At 35.2% G+C, this 12,769-nt stretch overlaps 1 protein-coding gene across 8 annotated transcripts in view; it reads right to left on the minus strand.

Moving 5' to 3' along the window:
* Positions 1 to 12,769, minus strand: part of nbeab (neurobeachin b) — a 569,044-nt gene that overhangs the window by 241,577 nt on the left and 314,698 nt on the right. For all 8 annotated transcript variants that reach the window (XM_087284306.1, XM_087284305.1, XM_087284304.1 and 5 more), the window contains exon 34: positions 6,809 to 6,873. In XM_087284306.1, the coding sequence (XP_087140432.1) occupies positions 6,809 to 6,873 (65 nt within the window). The remainder of the gene's footprint in view (positions 1 to 6,808; positions 6,874 to 12,769) is intronic.

Below are 12,769 nucleotides of genomic sequence, written 5' to 3' on the forward strand. Positions count from 1 at the left end.
GATAAATTAAACTAAAATATCTAAATAAATAAATTACGTATATATAGCTTAAAAACAGCAGCTTAAAGATGACTCTCACGAGAATAAAGTCACATGAATGGCTCAGGTGGGATTTTCTCACAGACTTCAACAGAGTGTAAAAATCTTGATGCATCTGTGGGTCTTGTCTATAAAATCTGATCTTTATTTTGTATTTTCTGTTGGATTCAAGTCTGGTGATTGGCTGGGCCATTCTACAGCTTGATTTTCTTTCTCTGAAACCATTTGAGAGATTCCTTGGCTATTTTTTGGATCATTGTCTTAATGAAATGTCCACTCAGTAGCTAACATTAATTTTTAGTGACAAAGAGCATATGGTTGCTGAAGAACTACTAAGAGATTTCAGCTGCCATCTGGGCTTTCACTGTCTTTTTACACCTCCCTTTCTTTTTGTATTCAATACATTTCTCCTGTCGTTTCATTTTATTACACATCTCTTAATTTGTAAATTAATTAGATTTGTTTATATATATATATATATATATATATATATATATATATATATATATATATATATATATATATATATACATATATATATATATATATATATATGTATGTATGTATGTATGTATGTATGTACACCTGGTGAAAATTTCAAGTTAACGGCACCTTTAGAAATATGTTTTGATTTTTTTTTTTAAATGGTGACATGTTGAATAATTATTTCCCCCACTTAAATAAACATTCTCAAAATATGCAATGAAATTAGCCAATCAAAACACTGGCCATTTACTGCAAAAAGCTTCAACCCTTTAAAATCACCAACTACTGACAGTGAAGGTTGAGGGCTGAAACATTTGTTTGTTGTTTTTCTGCAAATGTGTTACTTTTTTTTACTGTGAAATCTTTATTAACATTACAGCTAATCCTCAAGGAAACAACTCAATCTCACAAGGAAAAGTGGCAAAAATCCATATGATTTCATTTGTACAGAGTTTGGTGTATTACGTGTTCCACAGTGATGCGTTACTTTATTCTAGTTATTAATTTGCGTTTTTACATTTTAAATTTGTGTAATTTGATAACAGTTACTAAAGTCAATGTTATTGCATTACCTATATTACAAATACAGTTTTTGAAAGAAAAAAATGTTTCTTATAAATCTTTGTGTCGCAATGTCAGTTAATAAGCATGCACTTTTAAATTACTTGAGAAGGCATGCTAAAATGGTTGCTGTCGAGAGTGGCTGCTTCTTTAAGTGGAAATGCAGACATTACTTTAATATCATTGAGTGTAAAAACTAAAATATTGCTGTGAAATGCAGTCTATGTCCAGTCTCTAAACAACGTTCAACTGCTTTTAACTCAAAGAGCGACTTGTTCAGCACTAGAACAGAAAGCATTCTATGACAATATTTGTCAGCAAGGAGGACACCGAGAGGGTGCTCGCTGCAGAGCCATTTGAGGAGAGCTGAGCTCCAGCAAGGGGGAGCATGAGCTGTCGCTCCTCCTCCTGTAAGCTGTTTTAATGCGTACACCAACCCCACCCCTAACCCTACCCCCAGTGACATCACTCGTAGAAGAAGTGCAAAAGAGGTGGAGCTCAAGCTTACGCTCCCCCTCGCTGGAGCTCAGCTCTCCTCAAATGGCTCTGCAGCGAGCACCACTTGAGGACACCGGCGCCTAAAACATGGCAGCCCAACTTAGCCTAAACAGGTTAAATAGAATTTTTGTGCAGGATAAGGAGTGAAGGTACCTTCTGAATGTGAAGAGAAGCATAGTGTGCATTGTGTGTGCGCGTGCTCGCATTTCTCAGGCGCACTCAGTTAAAAACCGCAAGTCACATGACAAGAACTGACCTATCAGCTTTATACTTTGGAATATACACTTTTAGGTAGACTAATTACTTCAGACAAACACAGAACACCCAAACACTGTGGCGTTTTTTTTTTTTTTTTTCATATTATGGATGTGAGTGGTTACAGGTATTCAGTTCTTCTAAAAGTCTTCTTTTGTGTAAAAAAAAAAAAAAAAAAAAAAAAAAGACAAGCAGGTTTGGAAGTGAATAATGAGATAATTTTAAGTTTTGGGTGAACTCTTTAAGTCTTTTAAATATGTTAAGCTGCTGTGATCAACCCATTGTAATGTTTTTCAGTCAATATTAAATTACTGAAGGAGCTGCAGTTAATTTTGTATTTTTATAGGCATATTTTTATATTTTAAAAAATAACTTCAAAGTAAAGTAATTAGTAAAGTAAAGTAACTCGATTACTTTTTACATGAAGTAATTAGTAATGTAATTACTAATAATTAATTACTAATAAAATAAGTAATTTGTAATTGATTACTTTTTTAAAGCAACTTTACCCACACTGCATTTGTATATACAGTACAACAAAAAACAGGGTGGAACATCATACTAAATAATTCCACTTTCTAACCTGGTTCAGTCTGATACGGTATTCAAATGCACATACATTTCTTTTTCTTTTTCTTTTTTTTTTTGTGCTGACAAGCAATAAATAACATTTGCAGCACAGAGGAGAGGAAAAAGCAGCCTCATTCCCAGCATGATAACAGTTCAGAACTAAAACTAGGGCATGCCTTCTTCACTACTGGCAGAGGTGGTACTGTATATGGTTCGAAGAGTATGTTAACAAATCCTCAGCCAGACATTTAGTATTTCAGTTGTGGGCTCTGTGACTTATATGAGGGTGCGAGAGAAACAAAACAGGAGCTGCTAATCAGTGGCAGAGGGGCCACATTTATCCCAAACACTGACATGGTGCAGCTCATAAATCACAGATGCCCTACTAAACACTGAACGCATCCCCAATAAACTGTAGCATAAACACTCCAAGTTTGAATGTTTTAGCATTTACTTCAGAAATAACAGCATGAGGACAGTTCTGAACAGTTAAGGTTGGTACTAGAACATATGCACTGAAAAAACAACTTTTAAGCAGTACTTCATTCAATTAAAAATGTTTCTTTCGTTTCAGTTTAATATTTTCTATAAAATTTTTTGATAAATATGTTTTTTAAGTTCAAAACATAGTTAAATATAAATGGTTTTGATTAATAGCTCAACGAAGAAATATATGATTTGACCAAAATAAAATTTGAAGGTTATTCACACAGGCATGTGTATTAAACGGAATATGCTTTGTACCTGGACTTATAACATATATTGTTTAGGTAAGTTGTTAATTTTTCATTGGCTTAAGTAATCAAATTAAGATGTAAAACCGGTAGCCTATATTCTTTTAATTGGATGAATGAACATTTCGAACACAACGGTTTTGGTTTTGATTAAAGCTATATATTTTGGTTATAGCAAAAAGAGAATTTAAATTAATTGACTTTCTTCAACAAAACTTTGTAATTTGTATTTTGTACCTGGTTATAGAAAATTGTTCTCAGGGAGACAGAAAATATTGTTTGAGCCAACTTTTTTATTTTCCATTGGGTCAAGTGATAAAATTTCGACGTGAACCGTTTTTTGGCGTTTTTTAATTGGATGAATGAAACTTTTTTTTCCAGTGTGCACACGTTCCAAGAAAAAATTAAATCAATTTTAATACATGGATTGCAGCTGCAAGCTTCTGGAGGAAAAATCAGCATTTATATTTTTTTATGTAAAAGGAAAAAAAGGTATATTTATATTTTAATTAGAAAATTTATAATAATTTTATACTTTTTATGCTTGTATGAATATGTAATAATTTTCCAAAAAATACATAACTAAAGATTGTTTGTATTAAGTATCAAGTATTATTAAATGTATATAGTTACAAAGATTGCTTTTAAATCACGTTTTTTTTTTATTTTTTATAATGGCTTTTCAAAATCAAAAATAGATTAAAACTAGTGAAAACAAAGTATAATGGTTGTGTAAAGTACATTTCCAACAAGAAGCACGAATTTCTATAATTCATAATTTATCATAATTTACCTTTTCCTCTAAATAACTAAATACAATCCTCTAAATACAAATAAATAAATGACTTTGGTGAGAAAACAGCAGTCAACATCAAACTGACATCAAGAACTGGACATTGATTTGATATCAGTCAAGCATCAAAAATGAAAAAATAATATAATATAAGAAAAGTTTATCCATCTGAATGCTTCCATTCCAAATTTACCCTGGATTTTGTATCCCTCCAATGCATGTAAACTACCTTGATATGAAATTGATATCATCTAACACTGATGTCAAAAAACAATTGTAATTAATTAGAGGTCAGAGGTAGTCATATGACATTAAATTACTTTGCATTGTTGGCGTGTTTATTGATTTTTGATGTTTGTTTGGTTTGGCGTCAAGGTGCCAATTTACCCAAAACTGAAAAATTCATCATCACTTACTTATCATTCAAAAGCCATTAAGTTTGTATCTTGATCAGAGAAAAATATACGTTAAAGAATGTGAACTATGCTAACTATTGACTTTTAATGTATTTTTTAATTTTCACTATGGGTGTCAAACACTACCATTTATCAAAATACACTTTATTAGGTAAACCTTACTAGTACCATGTTGGAACACATTTTGCCTTCAGAACTGCATTATTCCTTCCTGGCATAGATTAAATAAGTTACTGTAAATATTCCTCAGAGATTTTGGTCCATATTGACATGATAGCATCAAGCAGTTGTTGCAGATTTGTCGGCTGCACATCTATGAGTTCTGGTGATTGTGGAGGCCGTTTGAGTACAGTGACTCTTTGTTGGGTTTTCCAATCTTCTATTGTCCAACTTTGGTGAGCCTGTGTGAATTGTAGCCTCAGTTTCCTGTTCTTAGCTGACAGGAGTGGCACCCGGTGTGGTCTTCTGCTGCTGTAACCCATCCACCTCAAGGTTGGACGTGTTATGCATTCAGAGATGCTCTTCTGCATGCCTTGGTTGTAATGAGTGGTTATTTGAGTTAATGTTGACTTTCTATCAGCTCGAACCAGTCTGGCCATTCTCCTCTGACCTCTGACATCAAAAAGGCATTTTTACCCACAGAACTGCCGCTCACTGGATATTTTGTCTTTTTTGGACCATTCTCTGCAATAAATCCCAGTAAAATCCCAGTAAATCAACAGTTTCTGAAATACTCAGACGAGCCCTTCTTGCACCAATAACCATGCCACGTTCAAAGCCTTTGTTCCCCATTCTGATGCTTGGTTTGAACTGCAGCAGATTGTCTTGACCAAGTCTACATGCCTAAATGCATTGAGTTGCTGCAATGTAATTGGCTGATTAGAAATTTGCATCACGAGCAAGTGGACAGGTGTACCTAATAAAGTGGCCGATTAGTGTATCTTCTTTTGAGCTCAACAATAAATCAAAACTCATAAAGGTTTGGAACCAGTAGAGGAACTAGTTTATATCTATAGTTTGTGTTGTAAAGATACAAGTAAAGAGTCAACTAAATAAAGGGTTGACAATTTTCATTATCACTTTATATTGATGGTCACTTTCACACATTTTGTTGACTATGACTTACATTGCAACTACATGCAAACTTATTTTGTAGTATTAGTAGACTCTAAGGCTTAGTGTAAGTTGGCATGTACTTGCAAAGTTTGTTATAAACAGGAAAATGTCTGTTGGTGGAGCAGTGTCAGCAGATAAGAACCAGACCACTTGCCAATAATCTAATGAGAGTTATGTTTTAGCAGTGTAACTAACATACAACAAAATGTTACATGGACTATCAGTTATTATCATATTTGTGTGAACTAACCCTTTAATTTCTCTTCAGCTGAAAAAAAGGAACATTTTGAACACATCTTGGATGGATTATTTTTTTCTTTGGAACGAAGGCCACTGATGCAGACAGACAGACAGACGGCCAGACAGGTAGAGATGAGGAATGAATGATATGCCAGTACCCTGGACAGCGCCAGTCTCTGCTGACTCAGGCTTACTGTCAGAGATTGTGTGTGTGCGTGTGTCTATGTGTGTGTACAGATGGGTCAGCAGATGGGTGTGCAGACTGAGCCGCCCAGGATCAGCGTGACAACAGCCATTCAAAGCTTAAACCTGACAAACACATGGTCATGGACACACACACACACACAATTTTTCAGTGCGACAGGAAAGCAGACTTAACAAAAGCAAGACAAATTAAAGAAAATGCATCTATTCTGGACAGGAAGCATGTCAGATGGTTTGTTCACTCACTCACTCTCAACCTGCTCATCTCAGCGTATTTTACACCCTGGTCAACTACTAAAACTCTAAAAACACACACACAGACTGTGGTAACCAGGATAAAGGAGTGATGGGGCTAATCTGACCCCCTTAGGGTTAACAGAAATGCTGTGGTAAACTGAATAGACCAGATAAGAAGTGATAGACAGAATAAGTGAATTGAGAGCTACAGTTAAAGTCAAAGTTAATAGTAATCCTGTGATTTTTTTTTTCAAATATTTCCCAAATGATGTTTAACAGAGCAATATATTTTTCACAGTATTTCCTACAATATTTTTTCTACTTATTTGTTTTTTTTTTTTGGCTAGAATAAAAGCAGTTTTTAATTGCTATTAAAATATATTGGTTCCCTGAAGCAATATTTATTTCGATTATGTGCATCGTTATACAATGACTTGCTTTATTACCCTAATCTGCCTAGTTAACCTTTTTAAGTCTTTAAATATGCATACTAGTATCTAAATCAGTTATTAGGAATGAGTCAAAAATATAATGTTTAGAAATGTGCTGGAAAAAATCTTTCCGTTAAACAGAAATTGGGGAAAAATATACAGAGGCTGCTAATAATTCTGACTTCAACTGTATATGATAGTGGTTTAGGAGAAGACGTGTGACTTTACCTTCCCTCGTTGATCAGCTCAATGAAAGCCAGGCCAGCGTTCTTCTGAATCGAGTTCTGCCACTCCTGAAACAAGCAAACATAAAGATTGTGTTGGATATTTTCGTATTTTTATAAATATTCCATGTCTGAAAAAATAAGCTATCGTTGTTCTTGTAGTTTTAATTGGATTCCATTGGATTGGATTGGATTTTTAGAATGGTATGTAAAAAGTCAATTAATCTTGCATACTTTTTGCCACATGCTTTTCATCGTAATATATTACAATCCATATTACAAAAAAAATAATTTACAATATAAGTAAATACATGCAATAAATAAATACATTTTAAAAATGCCTGTAAATAAATACTATATATACATTTAAAAGGGGCGACACGGTGGCTCAGTGGTTAGCACTGTCACCTCACAGCAAGAAGGTCGCTGGTTCGAGTTCTAACTGCGTCAGTTGGCATTTCTGTGTGGAGTTTGCATGTCTCCCTGTGTTTTCCTCTGGGTGCTCCGGTTTTTCCCACAGTCCAAAGACATGTGGGACAGGTGAATTAGATATTCTAAATTGGCCCTATGTGTATGGATGTTTCCCAGTACTGGGTTGCGGCGAAAGGGCATTATTTAAAGGGCAAGAGGAATGAACCATCAACTATTTCGGCATATGTTTTATGCAGCAGATGCCCTTCCAGCCACAACCCAGTACTCGGACACACACACACATAGCACATGTCTTTGGACTTGTGGGGGAAACCAGAGCACCCAGAGGAAACCCACGCCAACACGGAGAACATTCAAACTCCACACGGAAATGCCAACTGGCCCAGCCAGGACTCGAACAAGTGACCTTTGCGCTGTGAGGCGACATTGTTACAGTAACTACTCAGCCACCATGTCGCATCAATGTTATATATAAATAGTAAATATATTACATTAAAGGTTGATAAATAATGAAATCCAAATAAGTGAATAAGTGCTGTTAAAATAAAAAATAGCAGCGCCTGTAATACACACAGTGTCAAAAACATCATCAGACAGAAATCTCTCCCCTAGTCTCATGTAAAACCAAAATCAAATATACACCATCAGAAATCACAGCAAATTGGATTGCAATGTATTTGAGCAAGCAAAGCTCCATCTGAGGTCACACATCCGCAATCCAGTGCCAAAGCCATAAAAAGCCTGGATCTCGGCCCTGTAAGCATCTCTTCTTCCTCTGCACACAGATCCGTAAACACAGAACAGACATAATTGCTGAATGAAACTGTATCCTCTTGCCCCTTAAACACAGCCATTTCCTCTAGCGAGCACCCAGTGACAGATCACCGAAGACCTGCGTTTTGGGGCGGGCCCTCCAGCGTTTTTTTGGGGCCTTGGGGAACATCTTACGCTCCCCGTTTGTTGGCTCTGTTTCGTCCGCTGTCTTTCACACACAGCTTGAGTCTGGAGATGATTAAAAGGCAGCAGTGTTTCTCACTATGGGAAGTTCTGCTGTTTGCTCTCTAAGGTACGAGTCGTGGGGGGAAGAGATGGAGTTGGGGTGGAGTTCAAAAGGAGAGAAAAAGCGGGCCTCAAAAATATTCCCCTGTCCTGGGGAGAGAGGAGCAGAGTAAGAGGAGAGCCCTTGAGGAATGAGCTCAATGATGATCTCAGAATGAAAAAGTTGGATGGATTTTATACACAGACATTAATTGGCACGATTCGTTGGCTATATTTTAAACTGTATGTATACTATTCTATAAAGTGAGCCTTAAAATTAAGTAAACTAAGTATTTGCGAAATTACAAAAATTTACACTTAGTCATTTAGCACATGGTCGCCAAACTTTTTATCACTGCGGAATTGTCAGCTGTCAATTGGTTCATAGATTGATGAGGAAGACAAGCTGACAAAACATTGCTGTCACTCTGAAACAAGTTTCATTTATGGAGTAAATTACAAAGCACTGCAGTATTTGGGTGTTCTGTGTTTGTTTGAGATAATAAGTCGACCAAAATGTGTATATTCCATACAAGCTGAAGCTGATAAGTCGGTGACTCATGGTGCACTTGCAGCATTCATTCAACTGGCTGCGTCTGAAAGGCGCAAGCCATGCACCTCCATTGGAAATAACAAACTTATGTATGTTTCTTTATTTAACCAGATAAAAATCCTTTGAGATCAAGATGTCATTTACAAGGGTGACCTGGCCAAGAAGTCCCTGAAGACATTTGGATAATGCATTCATATATAAAACAACCCCATGGTCAATCAATGGTAAAAATGTTGCAGACACCAATGTTTATGAGCTTTAAGAGAAATGAAAGATGCATTTCGATAGTGAAACCTAAGCTAAACTCTCAATTATTTAACCAAATTTGTTACGTGTTTTTTGAAAGTTATTGATCAAGTAGAAAGCTTAAATATTTATAGCTGTACAATAAATTTATTTGTTCACCTTTGGCAGAGGTAATTAATGGTTCGCTCTGCACAGAAGTGGGACAGTTTGTGAAATTCATTCATTTAGATTTGTCTACATTTAAATCAATTTAAGATTCTTAAGATGAGACTGAACAATATTACAAGCAGACTGTAAAAATAGTATGGCCTGAGAAAATGAAGGAGAGCAACAATAAATCACTGTATCATCAGCGAACAGATGATAAAAGGCATTTGGAAGCTTTTCGCACAAGTTATTAATGTCGATAGAGAAAATTATAACTTGCACAAACTCTGGAAAAGACGCGATATGCAAACAGCCTCTAAAAGGCGGCCATTATTTGCAATCTACAGCAATTGATCTTCTTCCACAGACACACTGGATTCACCTGATTTGTTGACAAATAGGTAGCGGATCCATTCCTTGGCAGTTCTTGGGTCCTTCACTGGGCTTTTTCCCCTTACCAAACAAACTTTTCAAAGACGTCTGTTTCTTACTCATTTTGCTGCTTGTGGGTTAAATTTAGGCGCTCAAGTGACCAAGATGTAACCGAGAGAATACAAAGAAAAAGATTTTTCAAATAAAATATCATTCAGACTCAGATAATGAATAAAACAGAAATAATTAATGATTTCTTGTGCGGCTAGATACTAAATGATCCACGGACTGGTACTGGTCTACGGACCATTGATTTAGCAGAGGTTTTTGTTCAAAGTGACTTAAAATTGAAGAGGCATTCAGTGCTTTAACAAGAAAAAGCAATACACACAAGAAGAGCAAATTATACGAGGGAGGTGGTTTACATGTGGTTTGTTAAGCCCACTCACCTGTGTGTAGCCCACTTCATAAATGTAATGTTTTTTTTTTGTTTGTTTGTTTTTTTTTTTTTAAGATATGGTGTGATTGTAAGACGTGTTCGGTGCAAAATGTGCAAAACTGGTGCAAGTGTTGGTTAAAGTGTCAGAGAGATGAAAGGGTGTGTTTTCTACAGGTGGTTTGTCAACCCCCCTCCACTGTGTGAGGCATTTGAGATTTGATAATGTTTTGTCTTGTTGTGAGGTCCTGGTTTTATTCACAGGAATACAGGTGATCACAGGCAGGAGAGATGGGTTTTTAGCTCTCATTTGGATGATTAAGACAGTTCCAAGGCTATATGTTTACATGGCAATAATGCAGGAAAAATCGATTTCAAAAAGACTTGTAGAACTTATCCTAGCATCTACATACTGCTACTCACTGTTGATTGGATGTGCTACTTTTATCCTCACTTGTAAATTGCTTTGGATAAAAACATCTGCTGAGTGAGTAAATGTAAATAAATAACTTTTCCAAACAATCTGCATTTACCAGCCTGATCTCATGAGGAAACATTATTATTTTACGCATTGTCAGGAAAATGGCTATTTCATTCAATTTTATCAATATGAAAATATGATTTTTAAAAAAGTAGGTGTGCACATTTTACTAAAAGATATGAATTAGATCATTATATCATTGATCATTAGATCAAGTCAGTTACAAATTGCTGTGAGATTGCATTTACAGATTTGTGAATGCAACAAAAATTGCCTTCACTCCTTGTTAGTAAACAGTACTATATAGGGAAGTGACAACATGTCAGCAGCGTCTTGGCGCTTATGCATATGTAGAATTTATCATGTGTGTATGATATGTACATGCTAATGGTTGTAATGTGAAAGAAGTCCACACTGTGCTGATGAAGCGTTAGCAAATACACAACACTACTACCTACTGCTCTATTACTGTGTGTTTGTTTTCACTTTAATTTACACCTCCCCAAACATGTAGTAAGCATGAACATGATGTCATCATTTTCAAAGACTTGTTTTAGGGTGTTTACATTAACATGACAAAAGTGGCGTTTTCAAAAATGTCTAATTTGCTCCATTGGACAACACACCGGCACTATGCCTCTTTGGTACAGAATTAAACAATACACCTGATCCTTCTTCTACAAGGAGACTCTGCATCATTTTTTTTTATCAAGCAAAAAAATGCATTCAACAGGAACCAACAAAGGCCTCCAATATTTGACCTGTTCATACAACTCTTCAATGAAACAATGCTATTAGTACCATATACAGTCTACTACTTAAGAAACAAAGGGGATGAAAAAAATATCGATGCCTCTAATAAACCTCTGACTTTCTGACCACCTCTGATGTATTTCATAATAAGAGTGACTTTACTCAATCACAGCAGAACTTTAATTTTGTATTCTGTTTTTTTTTTTTTTTTAATTATTTATTCATTCATTTATTTTCTTGTCGACTTAGTCCCTTTATTTGTCCGGGGTCGCCACAGCGGAATGAACCAGCAACTTATCCAGCAAGTTTTTTATGCAGCGGATGCCCTTCCAGCTGCAACCCATCTCTGGGAAACATCCATACACACATTCACACACACAATCATACACTATGCACAATTTAGCCTACCCAATTCACCTGTACCACGTCTTTGGACTGTGGGAGAAACCGGAGCATCCGGAGGAAACCCACGCGAAGGCAGGGAGAACATGCAAACTTCACACAGAAACGCCAGCTGAGCCGAGGTTTGAACCAGCGACCCAGCGACCTTCTTTCTGTGAGGTGAAATTAAATTAAATTAAATTAAATTAAATTAAATTAAATTAAATTAAATTAAATTAAATTAAATTAAATTAAATTAAATTAAATTAAATTTAATTTTAATTTAATTTAATTTAACTTTATTTTTATCACTTCTGTTATTATACTTGTGTTTACTGGTATCCTTGTGTTTGTCCAACCCATTCTGAAATGTATGCATTTTCAGTCACAAAAACTTGTTGTTGTGAAAACGAACAGACAAAAGGCATAAAAAGTTTCCTGTTTTTGACTGAAAATGTTGGTTATAGGTTACAATGTTGGTTACAATGTTTACAAAGTTACAATGGGTTTGCTAAACTTCAACTTGTCACTTTTAAGGCATTGGGTTTACTCACGTTTTTTTTTATTCATTTTTTTTAAGTAATGTAACTAATCGCTCTTTACAGTGTGCGTTTTGAGCATTTTCTTTTTAAATATATTTCATTGCCCAATAGCGTATCATTACTAGGATGGCTTTAACTGCCAATATACAGTTATCAGTAATTGACAAAGTCGCTTTGTACAGTAACTACTCACGAATGCCTAAATAAATCGCCAAAAATTGTTTTGTAATTGACACAAAGATGATAACAGTATAGTTTTCAAAATCTTTCAAAAAATAAAAGTCATCCCAAAATTAAAAGGCCTCCGAATTGTATTGTCTTGTAAATACTAAATTGCACCGAAAACTTTTCCATTTTCAGTAAAAAAAGATATTCATGAAATAATAAATAGAAAAATAGAAGTTTGCAATCATATGAGCTATAGCTGATAAAAGACCTTTACAGTATTTTTCAGCAAACAATGCTTTTGTAGCCACTGTATGGGCTCTGCGCAGGTTTAAAACCACAACTGATAACAAGAACAGACTACTTATTAAAAAATAAATCTCACACACAGTGCAGATTATCCTCACTACCCCTTATTG

Source organism: Danio rerio, chromosome 15 (assembly GCF_052040795.2).
Source record: "Danio rerio strain M-AB ecotype USA chromosome 15, GRCz13ab, whole genome shotgun sequence".
NCBI lineage: Eukaryota > Metazoa > Chordata > Actinopteri > Cypriniformes > Danionidae > Danio > Danio rerio.